Genomic DNA, 25,595 nt, shown 5'->3' on the forward strand with positions numbered 1-25,595 from the left:
TCTCTTGGGATTACCCAAGAGAGGCTATAGTTTTCAAAAATGCATGTTATTAGAAACAAGGAAATCTAGAGAACAGAAAAACATCGTCATACAAAATAATTTTTCCCCTTCTAAGAGAAATCCAATTGACCCCCAGAGGCTCTAACTGACTGAGTTTTTAGATGGGTTATATAGGTTCATTTCCTCCTTCTCAAGTCTCTTCCGCACCTTAAGAATCTCCACTTGACAGTTTCTGAGTTTATCCTTCTTCCACTCTCTGCCTACAAGACCCTTTTTGTTCCCATTCTCTCTGGAGATCCAGTCACTTCCAAAGACCAGAAGATCACTGCTGTTTAAGGACTGATAATTCAACCCTGAGTCAAAAGTCTTGAAAATTGAAACTAATGTTTGCAGGCTCTGTACTAAGTACCTTTGTTGTATCGATATTATCTCATTTAATTATTACAACTTCCCTATGAAGAAGAGATACAAACCTTAAAGTAGCTGAAAGAGCTGTAAGAATTCACATGCCTAGTGACTGGTAAAGCCAACTCTCTCATCCTGGTCTGCCTGGCACTAGAGCCCAGGCTCTTGAACGCTGTGTTGGATCTTCCCAATTATCTTTGTCCCAAACCACACCACCACAGACAATGCTGATTGCCAAGCACCCCGTTTCCCACTGAGGCAGAGTGAAGCATTAGCTTTATGGAGACCATTACTTCAGGACTTAAGGAAGAGACTTTGGTGTGAGTGCAAGTCCTGAATTGTACGTCTCCCCATATCTTTAATCTTTAAAGCATTACTCTGGGGCCCTGCCCCTTCCCATCAGTTTGAGGAAAGCATTTTTCACATCCTTGTTTCTCAGGCTGTAGATGACAGGGTTGAGGAAGGCTGTGGCAATGTTGTAGAAAAGGGCCATTTTCTTGCCATTGTTTGACAAGGAGTCAGAGCCAGGGCTCAAGTATGTGACACTGCATGGAATAGCGAACATGGAAACCACGGTGATGTGGGAGGCACAGGTGGAGAAGGCCTTGACCCGCCCCTGGGCTGAGCGGATCTTCATGATGGTGAAAAAGATGTTGACATAGACAAGGACAATCAGGGAGAGTGGGACCACAATGACATTGAAGCCTGTGATGATGTTCACCAAGTCATTGAGGGATGTGTCTGCACAGGCCAGCTTCAGGACTGCAGGGACCTCACAGAAGTAATGGTCAATTTCATTAGGGCCACAGTAGGGAAGGCACATAGCAAAGAAGGTAAAGCACAGACCACCCACCACACCATAGGCTGCACAGATGCCCACCATGAGAAGGCACACCCAGCGGCTCATGATGACCTTATACCGGAGAGGGTGGCAGATGGCCACGTACCTGTCCACCGACATGATGGAGAAAAGACAGTACTCAGTTGTCCCAAAGAGGAGGAAGAGGTACATCTGGGCCACACATCTAGCAAAAGAGATGGCTCTCTTCTTGCTGAGAATATGCACAAGCATCTGGGGCACAGTCGTGGTGGTGTAGCACATGTCCAGCATGGAGAGGACACTGATGAAGAAGTACATGGGTGTATGGAGGCGTGTGTCCTGGTGGATGAGGGTGATGAGGAGGCTGTTGCTCATAAGGATCAGCAGGTAAAAGACTAGAAAGAAGGTGAAGAGCAGAGGATTGGTCCTGGGGTTCGAGGCAAAGCCCAACAGGATGAATTCTGTCACAGTGGACTGGTTGAGTTCCTGCATTGTGCTCGGCCTGTTTAAAGAGTTTGGGGGATATGTGATTTTGGGGGTTTGGTGCCAAGGGATTCTCACCCTTCTTTCATTTATGTTTCCTACCAGGCAGTTTGGATTCGCAGGTGGGGGCACTACTGTTCATGGGATTTGGTTCAGGATTAAGTTGAGGGTCATCATGATGAAATGGTGAAGACCACGTCAGGGAAGTGCCATATTCTGTTCCATTCTGTTACTCCCTTTCCTGAGACAGTCATGCTTTTTCCTCTGTTCAAGTCAATTTCTGTTTCTCTTGAGACAGGAGAGCTTGCTAAGACTCACTTTAAGGATCAGAGTTAAGACTATTACACTCATTATTTGGGTTGATGTTTTTATTACTGTCAGGATTGGCATTAAGGTTGTAAATGGTGATTAAAGTCAAGGCTATTGTAAAGTTTAGCGATAGAATTTAAAATTTACTTTTTTGGTGAATGAAATTTACTGGTGTTCATTAATTATGTCATTGATTCCATATGTTTTTGCCAGATGTTCACTGTTTGTTATAAATCAGAGGAACAAGGAAGAGTTAAAAATAGTATGAGTGGGAAAGTTTTCACACAGTCGACTATAATGAATTCTAAATACTTTAAAGAGTTCAAGGCAAATGATGAAACTAAAAAACAACCTAGGAGAATATATACATGGGTGAATATTTATTTTATGATGGGACAGAGAAAGGCCTTGAAGCCTCACCTGACTGTTCAAGGCACTTCAGCCTCATGATATTGACTCTTTTCTCTCTAATAACCAAACAAAGCAACAGAACTCCTCATCTGAGCTGCTCTATATTTCACCAGTATTGTTGAAGATTTCTTGGGCATTCCTGGTCATTTTGCTCTAAAATCCTTGTTCTCAGTGAATTTTTTATTCCCTTCATTGCCTTTCTTGTGTGGTCATCCCTATGCTCTTTCTTCTTCATGCCCCAAAACCTCACCAACACAAGGAGGCTATTTGTAAGACTTTCCCTGAAGGTATGGGTAAATTTAAAATGAACATTTAATGTTGTAAAGTCCCTAAGTTATCTGTGCAACAGTTTTTCCTCTCTAGTTCTTAGCCAGCTGGCAAGTGACTGGAGAATGTTCTTCCTAGAACCTCCTCCCACCTATCCCGGTCTCCCTATTCTAGGACTCTCCTTACTTTCATTACCTGGGCAACCAGCCACAAACCCAATGCCTCTGACTCAGTGATTCAGACTTCACTGTGTATCTGAGTCACTTGGACAGTTTGTCAGATGCTATTGTGCCTCACACAGATTTTTAATTTAGAAGGTTCGTTTTGCCTATGGAAAAATGAGAGATGTGGGGAGAGATTTTCAGCAACGAGGTTTTTTGCAGTATTATTTCTAATGGGGAAAACTGCACACAACTTAAATATCCTATAACAGGGGACTGGTTACATAAATTATGGTCTACTGATATAATTGAAAGCCTTATAACATTTAAAACAGTACTTTGGAGGCTATTTCACATTATGGGGAAATGCTTCAACAGATTGTTAAGTTAAAAAGCAGAATGGGAAACTATATATGACCCAGTTCAAATATTATAATGATTTATAAAATTGGACTAAAATTTAAAAGAAATATATGAAATAGGTTAACAGTGGTCATTTCTGGAGATTAGATTCATAGGTGATATTTATTTCTTAAAGTTCTTTGAACTTGCCAAACTTATTACAAGAAACACAAGCAATTTTTATAATAAGGAATAAATAAATTTCAAGTGACCTTTTTTTTTTTTTTGCTGTGGACAATTTTTAAAGTTTTTATTGAATTTCTTACAATTTTCTTTCTGTTATTTATGTCCTGGTTTTATGGCTGTGAGGCACGTGGGATCTTAGGTCCCAGACCAGGGGTGGAACCAGCATTCCTTGCATTGGGAGGCAAAGTCTTAACCGCTGGATTGCCAGAGAAGTCCCTGAGTGATACTTCGAGGATGGAATATATAGGAATTTGGCTTTTCAATTCAGACTAGTTACATAAAAGGGTGAATATGAGAGAGGAAGATTAGAGATGGAGAAAGGCATGCTGGACCTAGCAAGGTTTAAAGGAGAATGGAAGGGAGAGCTTCTCTTGTTATCTGAGCTCATCCCCTCCACTGACCTACACTTGGGAATCAACGTATACTGTTTCATGCAAGTACATTCTCTGGTCAAGGTTAAAGTGTTTTGACTAGGAGATAGGTCCTGAGTGACAGAGACCCTTGAACAAGGTCTCTGGTGATGAGAGGCTGCCCAGTTATTATCTCCAGCTTGTACCTGCAGGGTGAGGGTAGGAGATGTGAATGACAGGACTCTGCTCCCCAGGACTCCTTTCTCTCTGATGAGTTTGTGTCTTTTTTCTGAAGGGAGCCTGGGGAATGGTTTCTACCTTTACTTTCCTTGGCTGATTCGCTGTGTATCTTAAGGGCCATTTGCTTGGCCTTTCTGAACTTCAGGTTCTGACCCTGCCACAGCTAGGTTTGATGATGACTTGTTACCAATGACTTCCCTGGTGGCTCAGACGGTAAAAGCATCTGCCTATAATGCAGGGGACCTGGGTTCAATCCCTGGGTCAAGAAGATCCCCTGGAGAAAGAAATGGCTCTTTCAGTACTTTTGCCTGGAAAATCCCATGGACTGAGGAGCCTGGTAGGCTTCAGTCCATAGGGTCACAAAGAGTTGGACATGACTGAATGACTTCACTTTCACTTTCTGTTGCCAATGAAGAAACAGAAAGGGATTGTGTGATTGACAAGTCCTGGCAGAAATGAGTGCCCAGTCCTCAAATTAGCTGGAGCCGGGGTTGGGTGTACCAGCCTCAGGCCATAGTTTGATGTAATGGAAATCAGAGAAAATTGGTTTCCTTTTTAAATTTGGATCCTTATATTTATCTCCTATTCACATACTTACATGATTCCCTGGTGGCTCAGGGGTAAAGAATCCGCCTGCCAATACAGGAGACATGGGTTTGATCCCTGGGTCAGGAAGATCCTCTGGAGAAGAAGACGGCAATCGACTCCAGTAATTTTGTCAAGGAAATCCTATGGACAGAATAGCCTGGTGGGCTACAGTCCATGGGGTCGCAAAAGAATCGGACACAACTTAGTGACTAAACAACAATACGTACCTACTCTCCTGCAGCACAGACTGAGAGATGAAAACCCAAAGCAGCTTTGAATTTTCACTTTTTCCATTTACTGCCACGACTGAGCAAGTAATTGTTTGTTATCTGTAAAATTTACAAAAAAAAAAAAAAGCTTTATTGCAATAATATATGATTTTGTCAAGTTCTGAAGGTATGCTTTCTCCTTCCTTCACCTTCTCCAGCTCTTTCCCTTTCCCTTCCCCCAGCATCAGCACAGACCTGCATGGCTAAAAATGAGCCAGAGAAACGGATAAAACTAGAAAGCAACAAAAGCAGAGAGAATGATGGGAAAAGATAGAGAGGACCCTGAAGGGAGGGAGAGACCCAAACACAAATGGCAGGAAGGCAGAGAGAGGCCCAGAGAACCAGAATCTGGGGGCGGGGCACAGACAGGAGGAGAGGAAAATGGATGGTGGGCATGTAACTGACATCAACAGGAGGAGAAGGCAGGAGCTCAGAAGGAGGAAGATGCTGGGAGAATGTTTATTCTCTTTGTGTAAGAAGAAGACAAAAGATTAGAGGAAAAAGACAGAGAGACATGAGACCAGTGGGCAAGTCAGGGGACAGAACAACGCAAAAGGGAAAAGTCAGGGAGACAAAGGAGAAGACAAGAAGGAATGTCAGAGATTCTTGGAATGGCGTGTGAGCCCGGGCTATGAGAGCAGGGTACCGGAGGGCTGAGCAGGTTGTGACTGGAGCGGCAAAGAGCCTGCAGAGACCAGACAGCGGGAAAAGGGAGACAGGCAATCCACAGGGCAGGTGGAGAGAGGCAGGGGCAAGACCAGTCTCCCAGGGAGAGAGAAGGAGCTGGAAGAGAGGGCAAGAGCAAGAAGATGGGGTGACTGCAGGCAAGGGGGAGCTGGACAGAGGGGTGGAGACAGGGAGCAGCAAGGTGAGGGAGATTCCCAGACAGTGGAGAATGAGGGCAGAGAACTGGGCTCCAGTGGGAAACCCAGAGAGACCCCACAGGGATCCCTGTGAATCAAAGGAACAGGTACAGAGTGAGGAGGAGAGGAGAGAAGCAGGATGTCTGAAGAAGGCGACACTGCAGGCAAATCCAGAGGCACAGTGAGCAGTAAACAGACATCAAGAGGGAAAGAAAGTCACAGAGTGAGTGGAAGACCCAGTCTGACAGAATACCACAGCCAGACACTCAGAGGATCAGAGCGATGGACAAAATCTTTGGAGGCAGAGAAACCCAGACAGAGCCAGCAGAAGCAGAGGCTTAAGGGGATAGATGAAGAGGGATGGAAAGTAAGAAAGAGAAGGAAAGGCAGAGACACCAAGGTAATATCAGACCCAGAGACAGAGAAATTATTGGATGGACACACACAGAGAAAGGCAGAGACAGCCACGGATACACTCACATAGACATGGAGAGAGAGACCGAGATGACTGGGAACTGTGGACCAGGTCCTACCCACAGCTCCTGGCAAGGCTGGGCATGGGGGTAGCCAGCAGCATGGCTTGCTCCCCAGAATGGTTCGGGGCTTATAACTGCTATCCTGAGCTTATAACTCTGCAGGGAAGGGGGCTGTGTGCAGAGCTCCCTCAGACTCAGGAGATCACTCCTGAGTAACATGTGGCCCCAGGGCTCTAACCAGGAGCTAAGTTCCTGCAGCCCCTTCCTACTGGGGAGGAAGCACTAGGTTCTTGCTCAGGAACATCCCACAGGAGTTCAGTCCTGCCTGGTGGGAAAGAAACTTCAGGCTCCATTCTTCCTGAGCATGAGAAGGTCCCCTGCCCACACACAGCCCAGGGGCACTAGAGTTACATTCGGTTCTTGGCCCAGTGTTTCCCCACAGGAGCCAGAATGGGGTTTGGGCTGAAAGCTGGGAGACCCAGGGGAGAGGCTGATGAGAGTGGAGCCCATCTGCGGAGGCTGGCTTCTGAGAAAGGCAGTCTCCTTAGGTGGGGGCACCAGGCGCATTCCAGCCCTCACCCCCCAGATGAAGTCCCGTCTTTCTCTTAGTTTGTATTCCTACCAACAGTGTAAGAGGGTGCCCTTTTCTCCACACCCTCTCCAGCATTTATTGCTTGTAGACTTTTGGGTAGCAGCCATTCTGACTAGCGTGAAATGGTACCTCAGTGTGGTTTTGATTTGCATTTCTCTGATAATGAGTGATTTTGAGCATCTTTTCATGTGTTTGTTAGCCATCTGAATGTCTTCTCTGTAGCTATCTTTTTAATCTGCAGCTCTGACTTTTTTCACCCAACTCCAGAGTCTTCACTGGTTCCTATGTGTGGAGTTTCATCTCAACTCCTTTGTCCAGCTGCCAAAATCTTTTTTGCCCTGAACTGTGTCCATCTGCCCAGGCTTCTCTCCTACAGCTCAATGAAACCTTTGACATATGTTTATATTAAGAGAAAAACATAAAAAAGATTTACAAAGTCATTAAGAATTCTGTTCATTCAAAAGTCATTATTCTATTCATCAAGAAAGTGAAAAGAATACTTTTCAAGCAGTGAAAACAAATCAACATGCAAAAATGTTAAAACCCATATTGAGTGAATAAATCAAGTTACCAAAGAATAAATACTGTGAAATTCAGTTTTATAAATCATGGAAACAAATAATAAATTTTTAAGGAATTGTGTTGTTATTTTTAAAAAATATTTATAAAAGTAATTTTAAAGATTTTAGACTCTGAAAGATTAACTATGGTTATCTCCTAGTCTAAGGTAATGCGTATTTGTTTGCATGTACAATTATGAAAACAAACATATACTGTGTTTTGCCTTTTTACACAGTTCATGGGGTTCTCATGGCAAGAATACTACAGTAGTGTCAATCAGTCAATCCTAAAGGAAATCAGCCCTGAATACTCATTGGAAGGACTGATGCTGAAGCTCCAATACATTGGCCACCTGATTCAAACAGCCAGCTCATTGGAAAAGACCCTGTTGCTGGGAAAGACTGAAGGCAGAAGGAGAAGAGGGTGACAGAGGCTGAGATGGTGAGATGGCATCACCAGTTCAATGGACATGAACTTGGACAAACTCCAAGACACCGTGATGGACAGGGAGGCCTGGTGTGCAGCAGTCCATGGGGGTCAAAAAGAGTCAGACCCAACTAAGCGAAAAAGCCCAGCACAGAACAGCAAACAAGTAACTGAGAGAAAATATTTTCAATGAATGTAATAGACAAAGAATAATATCCCAAGATATATAATAAACTACAAATTAAGAAAAGATAAACAATATCTCATATTCATTGAGATTACTTAGTATTGTTTCTTTATTACAATAAATTCTTTACTTGTGTTATCTCATTTAGTCCTTCTAACACCCCTTTGAGGTCTATGGTATATTATTCCCATTAACAGATGAGGCAACTGAGACTCACAGAAGTTAGGTAACTTACCCACTGTCATTGAGTTAGTAAAGGGTTAGCTGAGGTTAGAATACAGAAGTCTGACACCAGGGTTGACTTCATTACTCAATACTACCAACAATCTTATGAAAAGATGTTACATTCACCAGCAATCTGGGAATTATAAATGAAACAGAAAACTATGCCCTCCACTTTCCATCTATGTGATAGATATCAATTTTAGAATGGTCGATATAAATGACATTATCAAGGGTTCAGTTCAGTTCAGTCTCTCATTCATGTCTGACTCTATCTGATCCCATGGACTGCAGCATGACAGGCTTCCCTATCCCTCACCTACTCCTGAAGCTTGCTCAAACTCATGTCCATCGAGTCAGTGATGCCATCCAACCATCTCATCCTCCGCAGTCCCCTTCTCCTCTTGCCTTCAATCTTTCCCAGCATCAGGGTCTTTTCCAATGAGTCAGTTCTTCACAACAGGTGGCCAAAGTATTGGAGCTTCATCTTCAGCATCAGTTCTTCCAGTGAATATTCAGGGTTGATTTCATTTAGGATTGACTGGTTGGATCTCCTTGCTGTCCAAGGAACTCTCAAGAGTCTTCTCCAACACCATAGTTCAAAAGCATCAATTTTTTGGCACTCAGCTTTCTTTATAGTCCAACTCTCACATCTATACATGACCACTGGAAAAACCGTAGCTTTGACTAAATGGATCTTTGTTGGTAAAGTGATGTCTCTGCTTTTTAATATGCTGTCTAGCTTTGTCATAGCTTTTCTTCCAAGGAGCAACTGTCTTTTAATTTCATGTCTGCAGTCACCATCTGCAGTGATTTTGGAGCCCAAGAAAATAAAGTCTGTCACTGTTTTCATTGTTTCCCCATCTATTTCCCATGAAGTGATGGGACCAGGTGCCATGATGTTAGTTTTTGAATGTTGAGTTTTAACCAAGCTTTTTCGCTTCCCTCTTTGGTTTTCATCAAGAGGCTCTTCAGTTCTTCTCTTTCTGCCATAAGGGTGGTGTCACCTGCATATCTGAGGTTATTGATATTTCTCCTGGCAGTTTGATTCCAGCTTGTGCTTCATCCAGCCCAGCATTTCACATGATGTACTCTGCATAGAAGTTAAATAAGCAAGGTGACAATATACAGCCTTGACGTACTCTTTTCCCAATTTGGAACCAGTCCATTGTTCCTTGTCTGGTTCTAACTGCTTCTTCTTGATCTGCACACAGATTTCTCAGGAGGCAGGTAAGGTAGTGTGGTATTCCTATTTCTTGAAGAATTTTCCAGTTTGTTGTGATCCACACAAAGGCTTTGGCATAGACAATAAAGGAGAAGTAAATGTTTTTCTAGAACTCTCTTGCATTTTCTGTGATCCAGCAGATGTTGGCAATTTGATCTCTGGTTCCTCTGCCTTTTCTAAATCCAGCTTGATCTCTGGTTCCTCTGCCTTTTCTAAGTCCAGCATGAAGTTCTCAATTCACGTGCTGTTGAAGCCTCGCTTGCAGAATTTTGAGCATTACTTTGCCAGCATGTGAGATGAGTGCAATTGTGTGGTAGTTTCAGCATTCTTTGGCATTGCCCTTTTTTGGTATTGAAATGAAAACTGACTTTTTCCAGTCCTGTGGCCACTGTTGAGCTTTCCAAATTTGCTGTCATATTGAGTGCACCACTATCACAGCAGCATCTTTTATGATTTGAAATAGCTCAACTGGATTTCCATCACCTCCACTAGTTTATGTGTAGTGATACTTCCTAAGGACCACTTGACTTTGGACTCCAGGTTGTCTGGCTCTAGGTTAGAGATCACACCATTGTGGTTATCTGGGTCATTAAGATCTTTTTGTATAGTTTTTCTGTGTATTGTTGCCACCTTTTCTTAATATCTTCTGCTTCTGTTAGGTCAGAACAAGTATCAATGAGAAGGAAAGGTGTAGATTGGCATAAATACCTAGCATCTAGTAAGTTTGAAAATTCTTGGATTGTAAACTCTGCCAAGTTCACTGCTATGCATAAATCCTGGAAAAAAAATACTTACCTATGAAGTGAGTGAAGTCGTTCAGTCGTGTCCGACTCTTAGCGACCCCATGGACTGTAGCCTACCAGGCTATTGCGTCCATGGGATTCTCCAGGCAAGAGTACTGGAGTGGGTTGCAATTTCCTTCTCCTATGAAGAAATATTTAAATACATTTGTCACAGAATTGTTTAAATAATGAAGTGGCTCAAATGGTAAAGAATTTTCCTGCAATGCGAGAGACCTGTGTTCAATCTCTGCATCAGGAAGATACCCTGGAGAAGGAAATGGCTACCCACTCTAGTATTCTTGTGTGGGGAACTCAATGGACACAGAAGCCTGGCATGCTGAAGTCCACGGTGTTGCAGTCGGATACAACTGAGTGACTAACACTTTCACACATTCTCATGGAAAAATGTCTAAATATATTTGTCGCAGATTGTTTAGTGAAAAATTTTAAATGCATAATTGTTCCATAATAATTAGATAAAATGAAATGTGATACATCAAAATGCTTGTTACAAAATGAGTTAGACCTGTTAAGTATCCAATGGGAGGTATCAGAAACATGATGTTGAGTTAAATTTTTCAGAACAGAACTGATATCTTGATACCATTATAAAATTTCAAGTTCATACAAAAACAATTGTATGTATTGATTATGGATAAACTTATATGTATGCTAAAGTTTAAAACACACTAAGTAGACTTCAATTTAATGATAGCAGTTGATTCAGAGGAGCTGAGTTCAAGAGCATGTGAAATTTATTTGTAACTATTTAGAACTGAACATGGAATAACAGACTGGTTCCAAATAGGAAAAGGAGTACATCAAGGCTGTATATTGTCACCCTGCTTATTTAACTTCTATGCAGAGTACATCATGAGAAACATTGGCCTGGAAGAAGCACAAGCTGGAATCAAGATTGCCAGAAGAAATATCAATAACCTCAGATATGCAGATGGCAACACCCTTATGGCAGAAAGGAAAGAGGAACTAAAAAGCCTCTTGATGAAAGTGAAAGAGGAGAGTGAAAAAGTTGGCTTAAAGCTCAACATTCGGAAAACTAAGATCATGGCATCCGGTCCCATCACTTCAAGGGAAATAGATGGAGAAACGGCAGAAACAGTGTCAGACTTTTCTTTTTTTTTTTTTTTTTTGCTCCAAAATCACTGTAGATGGTGATTGCAGCCATGAAATTAAAAGACGCTAACTCCTTGGAAGGAAAGTTATGGCCAACCTAGATAGCATATTAAAAAGCAGAGATATTAATTTGCCAACAAAGGTCTGTCTAGTCAGTTCAGTTCAGTTCAGTTCAGTCGCTCAGTCGTGTCCGACTCTTTGCGACCCCATGAATCGCAGCACGCCAGGCCTCCCTGTCCATCACCATCTCCCGGAGTTCACTCAGACTCAAGTCCATCGAGTCCGTGATGCCATCCAGCCATCTCATCCTCTGTCGTCCCCTTCTCCTCCTGCCCCAAATCCCTCCCAGCATCAGAGTCTTTTCCAATGAGTCAACTCTTCACATGAGGTGTCCAAAGTACTGGAGCTTCAGCTTTAGCATCATTCCTTCCAAAGAAATCCCAGGGTTGATCTCCTTCAGAATGGACTGGTTGGATCTCCTTGCAGTCCAAGGGACTCTCAAGAGTCTTTTCCAACACCACAGTTCAAAAGCATCAATTCTTCGGCACTCAGCCTTCTTCACAATCCAACTCTCACATCCATACATGACCACAGGAAAAACCATAGCCTTGACTAGATGGACCTTAGTCGGCAAAGTAATGTCTCTGCTTTTGAATATACTATCTAGGTTGGTCATAACTTTTCTTCCAAGGAGGAAGCGTCTTTTAATTTCATGGCTGCAATCACCATCTGCAGTGATTTTGGAGCCCCCCAAAATAAACTCTGACACTGTTTCCACTGTTTCCCCATCATTTTCTAAATGTTGAGTTTAAGCCAACTTTTTCACTCTCCTCTTTCACCTTCATCAACAGGCTTTTTACTCCTCTTCACTTTCTGCCATAAGGGTGGTGTCATCTGCCTATCTGAGGTGATTGATACTTCTCCCGGCAATCTTGATTCCAGCTTTTGTTTCTTCCAGTCCAGCGTTTCTCATGATGTACTCTGCATATAAGTTAAATAAGCAGGGTGACAATATACAGCCTTGACGTACTCCTTTTCCTATTTGGAACCAGTCTGTTGTTCCATGTCCAGTTCTAACTGTTGCTTCCTGACCTTCACACAGATTTCTCAAGAGGCAGGTTAGGTGGTCTGGGATTCCCATCTCTTTCAGAATTGTCCACAGTTTATTGTGATCCACACAGTCAAAGGCTTTGGCATAGTCAATAAAGCAGAAATAGAAGTTTTCTGGAACTCTCTTGCTTATTCCATGATCCAGCAGATGTTGGCAATTTGATCTCTGGTTCCTCTGTCTTTTCTAAAACCAGCTTGAACATCAGGGAGTTCACAGTTCACGTATTGCTGAAGCCTGGCTTGGAGAATTTTGAGCATTACTTTACTAGCATGTGAGATGAGTGCAATTGTGTGGTAGTTTGAGCATTCTTTTGCATTTCCTTTCTTTGGAATGGGAATGAAAACTGACCTTTTCCAGTCCTGTGGCTACTGCTGAGTTTTCCAGATTTGCTGGCATATTGAGTGTAGCACTTTCACAGCATCATCTTTCAGGATTTGAAACAGCTCAACTGGAATTCCATCACCTCCACTAGGTTTGTTCGTAGTGATGCTTTCTAAGGCCCACTTGACTTCACTTCCAAGATGTCTGGCTCTAGATTAGTGATCACATCCTCATGATTATCTGGGTTGTGAAGATCTTTTTTGTACAGTTCTTCCATGTATTCTGTCTAGTCAAGACTATGGTTTTTCCAGTGGTCATGTATGGATGTGAGAGTTGGACTATAAAGAGAGCTGAGTGCTGAAGAATTGATGCTTTTGAACTGTGGTGTTGGAGAAGACTCTTGAGAGTCCCTTGGACTGCAAGGAGATCCAACCAGTCCATCCTAAAGGAGACCACTCCTGGGTGTTCATTGGAAGGACTGATGCTGAGGCTGTAACTCCAATACTTTGGCCACCTGATGCAAAGAGCTGACTCATTTGCAAAGACCCTGATACTGGGAGGGATTGGGGGCAGGAGGAGAAGGGGATGACAGAGGATGAGATGGCTGGATGGCACCTCTGACTCAATGCACATGAGTTTGGGTGAACCCCGGGAGTTGGTGATGGACAGGGAGGCCTGGCATGCTGCAATTCATGGGGTCACAAAGAGTCGGACACGACTGAGCTATTGAACCAAACTGAGCTGAGTCTTGTTTTTATAAAAGGAAAAGAAAGACTCAGACTAAATATGGCAAAATATCAAAATCTTTAGTTTTGATGTGAGAAAATGGGATCTTTGCTTTATTTTTTTCCATAATTTCTATCTGCATATTTCTGACTTTATCTGACTCTCTGTTTATTACATACAAATAAACAGAGAGATTCATACAGATAGTCATATACAATTGTATTTTTCTTTATGAAATATACTTTTTTTCTGAAAAAAAAAAAAAAGTGAGATTTAGAATGTAAAACCAGGGACTTCCCTGGGGATCCAGTGTTTAAGACTTTGCCTTCTGATGCAGGGGCTATGGATCCAAAACCTGGTTTGGGAGCTAAGATCTACATAACTTGTGGTCAAAAAAACAAAACATATAACAGAAGCAATATTGAAACAAATTCAATAAGGACTTTAAAAAATGTCCACATTAAAAAATCTTTAAAAAATAAATAAAATGTAAAACCAGGTAAGAGACACTTTCACAAGCTGAGTTCAGACCAGGTTATTAGTCATATTTTCCCAGAGATACATCTAAAATAATTCTAACTTGCATTTTATAGCACTAAGTACAAAAAACAATGCTAATATTACTGCAAGTGCTTGTTAGACAGCAACGAAAGACTGTTCCTGCATAATCTGTCTACTCTTTGTGTCATCTTCATCCCCCAGCACTTTATACTGTAGAAAGTATGTATGCATGTTAAACATTTGACTGTGATTGTATTGAACTGATATAAACTTGCATAGGAGAAAACCCAGGGAAAACAATAAAGTAATGGCCTTGAACCATAAAGACATAGTCCTTGTAAAAGAAAACCTTTGCTCTCAATACTCTACTAATTGGTTGGGTGGTAGCAGCTGAAAATGGGGAGAACTTCAGTGTATGAGTGGCCTCGCCCTTTCTGCGTATCTCATAGACATAGAAAGGTTCAAGTTGGTCAGAACTGATGTATGAGGCCCATCAAGTCTGCCCACGATTCTGGACAACTCTGAAACGTCCCAGGTTATTGAGCTGTCCCTTTGTGGCCAAGCACTTTCAGAAAGGCCCTCTTTACATTATTCTTCTGGAGACTGTAGATAATGGGGTTGAGGAAGGCAGAGACAACATTGTAGAAAAGGGCCAGCTTCTTGACCCTCTCTGAGTCATACCAGGACCCAGGCCTCATGTACATGGTCATGGCTGGCCCACAGAACATGGTGACCACAGTGATATGGGAAGTAGACGTGGAGAAATACTGGAGTCTCCCCTGGGATGAACAGATTCTTAAGATGGAGGCAAAGATGTGAACATACAAGGCCAGGATGAAGGTGAGTGGGACCAAAAGTGCCTCCAACACACTCTGCTTGAGGTGGGACGTCGGGATAACAAGTAAGGACCACCCAAGTCTCTCACCTGCGGCCCCTCCCTCAGTTTTTCTAACACCCCTCCCCCCAAGTTGGACTCCAGATTTTCCAGGGTCCTGAGTTGTTTCTGCAGCCTCTTCCTGAGCTGCAAGGTGGTGGAGGTTGAGTGAGGAATAGAGAATCCTTATTCTCAGTCTGGACATCCTTCTCCCATGGATTCCTTCACACTCAGGATAACCCCTGAGAGAGTCTTCCCTTGTTTCTGAGTTACAATAGTGATTGTATTCATCCAGGAGTGTTCATAGACATAGGAAGGCAGAAAAAAGATAATAATTACCCTCTAGTTCCTTCCACATGACAAAGAAAATTTTAGTTTGTGCAAATTTCTCTCTAATTGTTTCCTATCCTTAAATGATAATAGATTCTTTTCTCACCTCAATGATATCATGCTTTACATACACTTTTATCATGGCAGACACTTGTTGAATGACTATCCATTTCCCCCTTTGCTGAGAGAACCATCCTCTTGCTGACAACCCTTGTTAAGTGAAGTGAACACATCATGGACAGTCTTTAACCTCAAGACTTGTTATGTGAATAAATGAATTCTTGTATATCTAAACCACTGTTAGCTGAGTTTCCTAGTGTTTGAGGGAAATCCTAATGAATTAAGTGTTCTGCCTATGAAAAAATGAACATTATGTGACAAGCATTCTACCCCGATCTCAGGCTTTCAGCCACCAGAACTGTGAGAAATAAATGCTTGTTATTTAAACCACTCAGTCTGTGGGATTCTATTATAGCAGCTTGAGCTGGCCAAGACAGAGGTCAAGGTGGCTAGAATTCAGAGCAGAGCAATGGAGAGGCAAGCTGCACAGAGAGTGAACCCAGGAGTCTGCTGAAGGCCCCTCTCCTGTCTTTAGATGAGGGCTGATCAGTGCATGCATATGAGGAAACACCAGAGGATGAGGGGATGCCTTAAGATTAATAAGGGAATATCATGAACAACTTTATCCCCAAATTAGATAATTTCAATAAAATGATAAATTCATTGAAAGATGATAACTGCCAAAACTCATCTGTAAAGAAATAGGTAACCTGAATAGTCATAAATCTAGTTTTTTGAATTGAATGTGGAGTTAAAACCTTTTCACAGAGAAACTCTAGACCTAGATGGATTTACCTGTGAATTCTACCAGTCCCTTAAAGAAGAAATACTGTTACTAAACCAAACTTGGGACTGCATGCCTGTGCAGTAAAGAAAATCTACTGACACGGGGTTGTGGTGAAGGAAAGTACAGTGTTAATTGCAGGGGCCACGCAAGGGGTCCAGGCAGCTAGTGCTTAAAAGATCTGGACTCCCCGATAGTTTTCAGGGAAGGGTTTTTATAGAGGGTGAGTGGGAAGGTTTGTAGAGTGCATGATTACCTCGTGGACATTCTTCAGATGAGCTGATGGTGAGGTAAAGGGAGTCAACACCATCAACCTTCTGGTTCCAAACCAGCTGAGATCTTCTTGCTTGTGGGCAGCACCCAGTTAACTTCTTCCACCTGGTGGGGGTTTCAGTATCCGCAAAACAGCTCAAAGGACATGGCTCAGAATATGAGCTATAGTCCTTCAGAAGAAACTGAAAGTCCCTAACTTTGTGTAGGCTAAACTATTACTAGTTTGTCTTGCTTGACTTTTCTCCTTTGCTTCTGCATTTTCTCACTTCTCTGGTTAAATTCATTCTCTGAAACTCAAGGAAGGCCTAGGAAGCTAAACTTTTGCTACAAACAAGAGGCAGATGGAGGACGCGGAGGGGTGGATCTGTCCCAGGAAGGTCCAGTAGCATCCTGCTTAGTTATAATACTTCCATGTCTGCACTAACTCTTCTAGAAAATTTAAGGATGAAGGAATTATTCACAATGCATTCTATGAGGCCAGCATCTCTCTGACATGGGAACAAAGATAGTACAAGAAGGGTAAATGAAGACCCATATCTTTCATGAAAATAGATGCAAAAATTCTTTTTTTTCTAAATTTATTGTTTAATTGGGGGAAAATGGCTTTAGAGTGTTGTGTTGGTTTTTGCTGTGTAACAATGTAAATCAGCTATATGTATACATATATCCCCTCTCTGTTGAGCCTCCCTCCCCTTCTTTTCAAGCTTCTCTGGTGGCTCAGATGGTAAAGAATCTGCTTGCAATGTGGGAGACCTGGGTTCAATCCCTGGGTTGGGAAGATCCCCTGGAGGAGGGCATGGCAACCCATTTCAGTATTCTTCCCTGGAGAATCCCCAGGGACAGAGGAACCTTGCTTCATCCCCCCCTTTTTTTTTATCCCATCCATCTAGATCATCACAGAGTGCCATGCTGGGCTCCCGGTTTCACACAGTGACTTCTCACCAGCTATCTATTTTACACATGGTAGTGTGAAAAAGTCAGTGCTGCTTTCTCCATTCACCCGACTCTCTCCTTCCTCCACTATGTGCACAAGTCTGTTCTCTATATCCTCCATTCCTTCCCTGCAGATAGATTCATCAATACCATTTTTCCAACAAAATTTTAGTAACTTGAATTGCACATATGTTTTAGAAAGATCAATGCACCATGGCCAACTATTAGGTGAAGAGAAACTAAACTGAGAGGCAGAGAAGGGTACTGGGGTGAAAACAGGCTTCAGAGGGGCGCAGGTCATCATTCCAGCCCCATCTGGACCACTTCCCAGCTGTGTGTCCTTGGAGGAATGGTGATGATGTGGGTCAGGATGCTCTCTCCCATTTTTCAAGCACATGTTAGGTTCATGGTGTCAGATGCTTAAACACTTCCTCTCTCTTAATCCTCAGATCGATCATGTGACGTTCATATTATCCAAGTCATAAATATCCAAATATTTATATATTTATCCAGCTGAGGCATGTGTGTGTGTGTGTGAGTGTGTGTGTGTGAGTGTGAGTGTGTGCTTGTTAGTCACTCAGTTGTGTCCAACTCTCTGCGACCCCATGGACAGTAGCCCACCAGGCTCCTCTGTCCATGGAATTCTCCAGGCAAGAATACTGAGATCTTCCTGACCCAGGGTTCTAACCTTAGTCTCCTGCATTGCAGGCAGATTCTTTACTGTCTGAACCACCAGGCAAACTGAGACTTAGAAAGGTTAGTAACTTGCCTGGGTTTCTAGTAGAGACCAAACAAGGATTTGAACCCAGATCAGGATTCAGTGAGACAACACTAAAGAGTTGGCATAGCACTACTTTGGCACATTAGACAAACTTCCTCACCTGCTTATCTATTTAAGAAGGTGCAGTCCTTTCTTTGAACATTGACTATCTGTTTGAGATCCCAAGAATGCCAGATAAAGAGGCCCACCATCTTTAAGGGAGGAAGGAAATTACCACCACACAGGCACTGTCCCCTCCCACTAGCTTGAGAAATGTGTGGCCCTGGGCAGGAGTCCTCCACTGTGAATTCAAGCCCTTGCTATGGGGTGTCTGGGTGTCCCACCAGAGAACTACACTAACCCTTATACTGCTCACTTTTTGCTCTCAGTATAAGACATTCCACTGACTGACCCGCTTCTGTGCTCATGCCATAACCTGTGCTGAGCATCTTACAGGCACCTTCTCGACTCTCACAGCACTGGCTTCTGTCAGCACTCAGGAAGGGAAAGTGACAAGGTCATATGGCGAGGAAGCAGTGGAGTTACCATTCAACCACCAATCTGTCTGGTCTCTTGTTTTCTGCGTTGCACAAGAAAGACTGCTCTTTGGGGTTTCAGAACCTAAGTCCAGAAAAGGGAATGATGTAGGGAACAAATTGTCAAGAGGGAAAATATATCAAGATTGATGACTATATCTTGGATATTGTAAGTAATGTCCATGTGAACAATGGGGTGAATATATCTTTTTGAATTAATGTTTACATCTTTTTCAGGTATAGTCTGAAGTCAGAAAATGTGATGTCTCCAGTTTTATTCTTTTTTCTCAATATTCCTTTGGCAATTGAGGGTCTTCTGTGATTCCATACAAATTTTTTATATTATTAAAATTAAATTTAAATTCTGTTAAAAATTGATGACTATATTACATAACATCTACTGCTTGTTCCCTCAGAGAAGGTGGTGGCACCCCACTCCAGTACTCTTGCCTGGAAAATCCCATGGACGGAGGAGCCTGGTAGGTTGCAGTCCATGGAGTCGCAAAGAGTCAGACACCACTGAGCGACTTCACTTTCACTTTTCACTTCCATGCATTGGAGAAGGAAATGGCAACCCACTCCAGTGTTCTTGCCTGGAGAATCCCAGGGACAGGGGAGCCTGGTGGGCTGCTGTCTATGGGGTCAGGCAGAGTCGGACACGACTGAAGCGACTTAGCAGCAGCAGCAGCAGCAGCAGCATGTTCCCTGGATAGGGCTGCTCCATATCAGGTATCTACCAGGTTCATGGCCTCCTAATCTAGGAAATCATACAATGTGCAAACTCAGACAAATTTTGAGAGTGAAAGGGAGGGTTTAAACTACTTATAGGAATTAATTGATCTATAATAGGCATAAACCATAACTGTCTCATGGAAACTAGGGTATGAGATCAACCTATCCAATTCCATCCTTGACTAGCCTACTGTATTCCCACAGTTGGGACCAAGCACTATGGCTGATGAGTTTGAGCAAGCTCTGGGAGTTGGTGGTGGATAGGGAAGACTGGCATGCTGCAGTCCATGGGGTTGCAAAAAGCTGGGCACAACTGAGCGACTGAAATGAACTGAACTGATCTATGTCTGATACTTGTTAGCCCTAAAATTCATGTTACTTGGATGAATGTGCTATTTCTCTGGGGACCTAAGCATTCTGGCCCTTTACTCTGAGATAACATCCAGGCAGCTCAGCTGCTGGCTTGTCCAACTTAATGTTCCAGTTACATGGATACCAACAGGGCATTTTTTGGTCTTTGCCTTGGGAACCAGGCCTTTGACATGACACACTCTTTCCAGGACCCCTCCCATAACAGGGCTCATCCAGTTCTGTGCTCAGTTCCCATGCAGTGGCTCAGGCCTTCCTCCCTCCTACAGACAGATATCTTTTCACCACTAAGTGTCACTCGACCTGGATTCATCACTGATCTCTACTAAGGTAAAAGTATTGCCCATCGGCCTTACGTCTTCCAGTGCCCTTTCACCTTCATCACCACACCCTTCAGAATTTGAATTCTACTTTGCAGGACTGGACTGTCTCTAACATCATTGCTTCCCACCCACGAGATAGACTCCTGTCCAGTGAGCCTGCTGTCCTGCAGCAGTTAATGAAGCCAAGCCACTCTGCTGTCTTTTTCTCCCAGAACTTTGTTGAGGAAGGTGGGTCTGAGGAAGTCTGTGCACCTGCCTTGGCCTCTGACCACCTGACTCCTGCACTCAGCCTTGCAGACACTCCGCAGTCTGACTACATACCCTATAAATCAGAACTACACTTTGGCCATAGACAGTCTACAGTGGAATGACATGGAATCTAGCAGATCCAGGTTCAAATTCCAACTATACAATTTGCTATGTAGTGTGAATAAGCCCCTTAATTCTCTTAAACTCTCTGTGCCTCCTGACCTGTCAAATAGCTTACCTACCTTCTTGTGAAGCTTAATTACATTATATGTAGTGCCCAGTGTAGCATCTTATAAGAGTAAGTGTTCAATAGCACGTGGTTGTCATTATAGTCAGGTTTGATAACATTTATACTGCAGTGAGGAGTGTGGCCTTGGATAAGAGTAGGTTTCAATAAATGAAAGTTATGAGGTCGCTAATAAGTATTAGCGGCATTTATATTGTCTATATCCAAGCCTCAGTTTGATCTCTGTTCCATAAGTGGCCTTGGATAAGATGAATATGGATTTAAAAGGCAAACAAAATTGCTTCAGAAGGAAACAAAGCACACTGTTTCAGTACTGTCCCTGTGTCACACAGGGATGTAGCCACTCAACCATAAGACTCCTCCCTCCTCGAAGTCTCAGTGGGAAGGAATTTCAGTCCCTACGTGGAGATTTTGGAAGGATGCCCAGCTCACTAACTCCAGAAGTTGAGCCCAAAATGCCTTGGGGGCATTAAGCTTCCTGCCTGTGCCTTTCACCCAGCCCAGTGGCTCTGTGCTGCATTTACCAGCATGGGCAGGAGATCTTCAGGGCTTTTTAGGGACAGGAAATCTACTCTCCAACCCCATGCTGATAGGAAGGAAGCCCCTGGGTCTGCCTGCTAGAATCCCCTCCCTCCAGGGATGCTATACATTTGACACACTTAATAATGGCACAGATCTCCCCAGTAGGGCCACCGTGCAAAGGAGAAGGGGAGACTGCTTTCCACTGCACCACTGAGACCAAGAGACACCAGGTGAAGGCTGCTGCAGGGGTGAAGGGGGTGAAGAATGGTGTGCTGTTCACTCGTAAGTAGGACTGAGGGATGAGCTAGGTGAGTTACCTTCTTAGGGCCCCCCCAAGAATGGACAAGGGATCACCCTAGTCTTCTCTGTCCCACTCTGCTGGGGAGGGGGAGGGGGCTCCTGCCCTCATAAACAGACAGGAGAAGAGTCTCTAGCACAACTCCATGGCCATTTTCAAACTCAAGCAGTGGCCCTCAGGAGCACCACCTACCCCCATTCCCTAAATGGGTCCTGCGGCACTCTGGGGGACCCCTGCAAGGGATCCTCTTTTTTCTTTTTCGTAAAAAAAAAATATATATATATATATATATTTTTTTTTTTACTGTACTAGGTCTTAGTTGCAGTATGTGGGATCTAGTTCCCCCCATATATATATATATATATATATATATATATATATTTTTTTTTTTTTTTTTTTTTTTTTTTTTTTACTGTACTAGGTCTTAGTTGCAGTATGTGGGATCTAATTCACCAACCAGTGACCAAACTTGGGCCCCCTCCATTAGGTGTGAGGAGTCTTAGCCATGGGACCACCAAAGAAGTCCCTCTTCTTTTTTTCTTGTCTACTAGAAGAGCAGAGGCTGAGAAGGATAAATGAAGGGTTGGCAGGAGGAGAGGAGGGCAGATATTAAAAATGAAGCTCTCATAGTTAAAAGGCCTTCACGGGTGTCTTTGAGGGAGGCAGCAGAAAGAGCAGTGCTGAGAGCCTGGTGAGCTGTGCACCTAGATAATCTAGCATGAGGCCTGGGACTCATTAGCTTGGAGGAAGGCAGAGCAGAGTCTGCTCTTAAAGCAGAGAAAACTAGTCCTGGAACAGGGCTCCAGAAGAAATCTGCTAAATATCATGGAGAGATAGATCTAACAGACACAGCTTCTGCCTGTAGTCTGCCTAGGAAGACAATACACAAACCCCACAAGGCTGACTGATCAGGTGAGGAGGAGGGAACCCCAAACTGGGCTTTGAGGGCTGGTGGAATGTGAGGAGGAAGAAGGGATCATGGGAGACTTTCCAACAGATAAACTGTTCAAGGAGAGAATGGCGAGATTTGCATGGTGTTTGTGGCAGGTGCTGAGAAAGCCAGGTAGTTTGGAGGATCTGTGGGTCAGGGAGGAGGGGCCCCCAGGATGCTCGGATGAGGATGATTTGATGGTTACGCTCTTAGCATCATGGCTCAGAACTCCCATTGAGCCACAGAAAACCCTATAGACTTGAAAATTGGTCAGAACCAGAAGAGAAATGTCTTAGTATAGTCTAAGGGGGCATGAGAATGGGCATGAGAGATGAAGCAGTATCTGCTGGTGGGTGGACCAGGAAGGCAGGCTAGTGAGGGACTCCTGAGAAAGCCCAGATCTGGATGTGGACTAGTGAGATGGAGGATGTGGTGAGACAGAGGATGTGAGCCTCTCCCCGTTCTCATCCCTCATCCTTCTGGCTTTAGAGTTTGCTGTTTGCACAGCTGACAAATCCTTGTCTCTTGAATGTGACCCTTCTCAAAGTCCAAGACGCTGAGCTTCCCTAGATCTCTTCTCTTCATAAACATTCCTGACCTGAATCATTTTCCTTCTTCTTTCACTTATTTTCTTCCAGTTACTGGTGTTCCCTAAAGCTCAGCACAAAAATATCACACTGTCTTCTTTTGCTTATAGCCTCAGACAACGTCTTCATCCCTCACCCTTCACCAGAATTCTGCAGCAATCAAGCCTCATAGTCTTGTTTTCAGGGCTGTTCTCTGGAACTTAGATGCTTGAAAATGTCATGATGGCTACTCAATTCTCCCTCCATTCCTACTTCCACTAAGCCTCTCTTATGTAAATTGTTACCATTTATTGAGCACTTTCAATAGACCAGATGTATTTCACACAAACTCCATTCTGGAGGAGGTATTACAGATAAAGCACAAGGGACTCTGAGAGGCTAAGTGACTTAGGATGGGTAAAGAGGATACAAGATGAAGGTGTGTTGACACCTGAGTCTAGGCCCTGGTCTCATGTCTCCAACTCCTGGAAGGAATCTCCTGCTAACACAACCCTGTTCAGCTGACTGCTTGGCCCAGCCCTCCCCTTGGTTCTCATGATGCTGATGACACAGGTCTCATGACACAGGTCTCCAGCCAGGCGTTCCCTGGACCAAAGAATAGCAGACCCAGAAGAGTCCCTTGGAGTCATCAGAGTTACCCAAAATCACACAGCGAACTAGGTGCAGAGTTAGGATCAGCCCCCACTCTTCTGATTTCCAGAGTCCTCCCATTTATACCAACCCTTTTAACTTGTCTAGTGTTGGTATTTTGCAAAATTTATTAACATAGGGTATCTCATATGCCTCTTTCTATTACCCTGTGCCGTGGATGTTTCATTTCTAACAGATGGGGACACTGAGGCCAATGAGGGTGAAGGGACTTGCCCAAATTCACACAGATGGGTAATTGACAGCCTTCAGACATTTAGGAAGAGCTGAATTTAAAATGTTATCATAGACTGGTAATTATAAGGATTCGACAGAAAATCCCACAGATATCCAATCACAGACCTCAGGGCAAGTTAGGAATCAAAATCACTCTTTCCGTTTCTCGGGGCTGTGAGGTCTCTGTTCTCTCCTTCCCAGCATGTTGGCTCTCATCTCTGTAAGACCTCCACTGTTCTCTACAATTCCAGCTTACCTGTGACTTCGGGTTGCCAGCACAGCAGCTCTGGGTTGACTGTACCTCAAGCACTGATGGCCCAGTGACACAGACTTTCAGTGTTATCATTTAAAATTTTCAGCAAAGAATTGTTCTTCAGACCAAGACAAGTATATGCACTTGGAAGCATTTAGCAGTGATCAGAGGCTGACTGGGTTCCCCTGCTTCAGACATAGCTACCTAATGCTTTGCCTTCTATAGATGAAGGTGGGTTCCAGGGAAGGACCTGTGAGCACTCAGGCATCTTATATTCTGTTACAGGCATAAATCCAGATCTTCTGATGGCTCTTCTAGTTCAGGAGCTACTCTAGTTTACTACACCTTTTCACCCAACTCAACAAAGATTTGACTGAATCTAAAGCTACTGTGCAAGGGGCTGTGTGTGGCTCTGGTTCAGTCAGCTGTGTCCTCCTCCCCGAAGGCTGAGGACAGAACAGACCGGTCTTTGTCTCCTTGATAGGCAGACCACCATGCAGAGCCTTAGCAAGGAGAACCACAGTTCCGTGTCTGAATTCATCCTTCTTGGCTTCTCCAGTGAGTCTCAGGTCAGAATGGTTCTGTTCACGTTCTTCCTTACCCTCTACTTTATCACCATTCTAGGCAATGGACTCATCATCACCCTGATCTACTTGGATACACACCTCCACACACCTATGTACTTCTTTCTCAGCATCCTCTCCCTTGTAGACATGAGCTATGTCACCACCACTGTGCCCCAGATGTTGGCTAATCTGGTATATCCAAGGAGGACCATTTCCTGGGGAGCTTGTGCAGCCCAGATGTTCATCTTCTTGATCCTGGGCATTGCTGAGTGTGTCCTCTATGCCATTATGGCCTATGACAGGTATATGGCCATCTGCTTCCCCCTTCACTATACTCTGCTGATGAGTCGTCCTATTTGTATCAAGATGGTCACAGTCTGTTGGCTCATTAGCATAGCTGGGGCCCTGGTCTATACTGTCTTCACCATGCGTCTGCCTTATTGTGGCCCCCACAAGATAAACCACTTCTTCTGTGAGGTCCCTGCTGTCCTGAAGTTGGCTTGTGCAGACACATCCCTCAATGACCGGTTGGACTTCATCTTGGGTTTCATCTTGCTTTTGATACCACTTTCCTTCATCCTGGTCTCTTACGTTCGCATCTTTGTCTCCATCTTGAGCATCCGCTCACCCCAGGGGAGACTCAAGTCCTTCTCCACATGTGCTTCCCACATCACTGTGGTCACCATGTTCTATGGGCCAGCCATGACCATGTACATGAGGCCTGGGTCCTGGTATGACCCGGAGAGGGACAAGAAGCTGGCCCTTTTCTACAACGTTGTCTCTGCCTTCCTCAACCCCATCATCTACAGTCTCCGGAACAAAGATGTAAAGAGGGCCTTTCTGAAAGTACTTGGCCAGAGAGGGACAGCTCAATGACCCAGGATGTTTCAGAGTTGTCCACAATCATGGGCTGACTTGATGAGGCTCATGTGGTATCATGAAAGTACATCAGGTCTGGCCAGCATTTCTGGGTCTTTGAGCTTCCCAAAAAGGGTGAGGTCACCCTGAAGTTCTCCCCACTAGTTGGAAAATTTTCAGCTACTACCACTTATAGACTCAGTCGAGGATTTAAGATGAAGGATTTGA

General features: G+C 43.7%; 2 protein-coding genes across 2 annotated transcripts; one reads left to right on the forward strand and one right to left on the reverse strand.

The window, feature by feature from the left end:
- Nucleotides 1-778: 778 nt before the first annotated feature.
- LOC138428965 (olfactory receptor 2D2-like) lies at nt 779-1,717 on the reverse strand. The gene has a single exon (XM_069569967.1). It carries the CDS (start codon nt 1,715-1,717, stop codon nt 779-781), a length of 939 nt encoding a protein of 312 aa, XP_069426068.1.
- Nucleotides 1,718-24,437: 22,720 nt separating this feature from the next.
- Nucleotides 24,438-25,385, forward strand: LOC138428972 (olfactory receptor 2A12-like). The gene has a single exon (XM_069569979.1). The coding sequence runs from the start codon at nt 24,438-24,440 to the stop codon at nt 25,383-25,385; it is 948 nt and encodes a 315-aa protein (XP_069426080.1).
- Nucleotides 25,386-25,595: the final 210 nt, after the last annotated feature.

This window comes from Ovis canadensis, chromosome 1 (assembly GCF_042477335.2).
Source record: "Ovis canadensis isolate MfBH-ARS-UI-01 breed Bighorn chromosome 1, ARS-UI_OviCan_v2, whole genome shotgun sequence".
NCBI lineage: Eukaryota > Metazoa > Chordata > Mammalia > Artiodactyla > Bovidae > Ovis > Ovis canadensis.

What these genes read in the sequence shown, in the direction of transcription:
- LOC138428965 (XM_069569967.1), bottom strand. Translation starts at nt 1,717, where the DNA reads ATGCAGGAACTCAACCAGTCCACTGTGACAGAATTCATCCTGTTGGGC.
- LOC138428972 (XM_069569979.1), top strand. Translation starts at nt 24,438, where the DNA reads ATGCAGAGCCTTAGCAAGGAGAACCACAGTTCCGTGTCTGAATTCATC.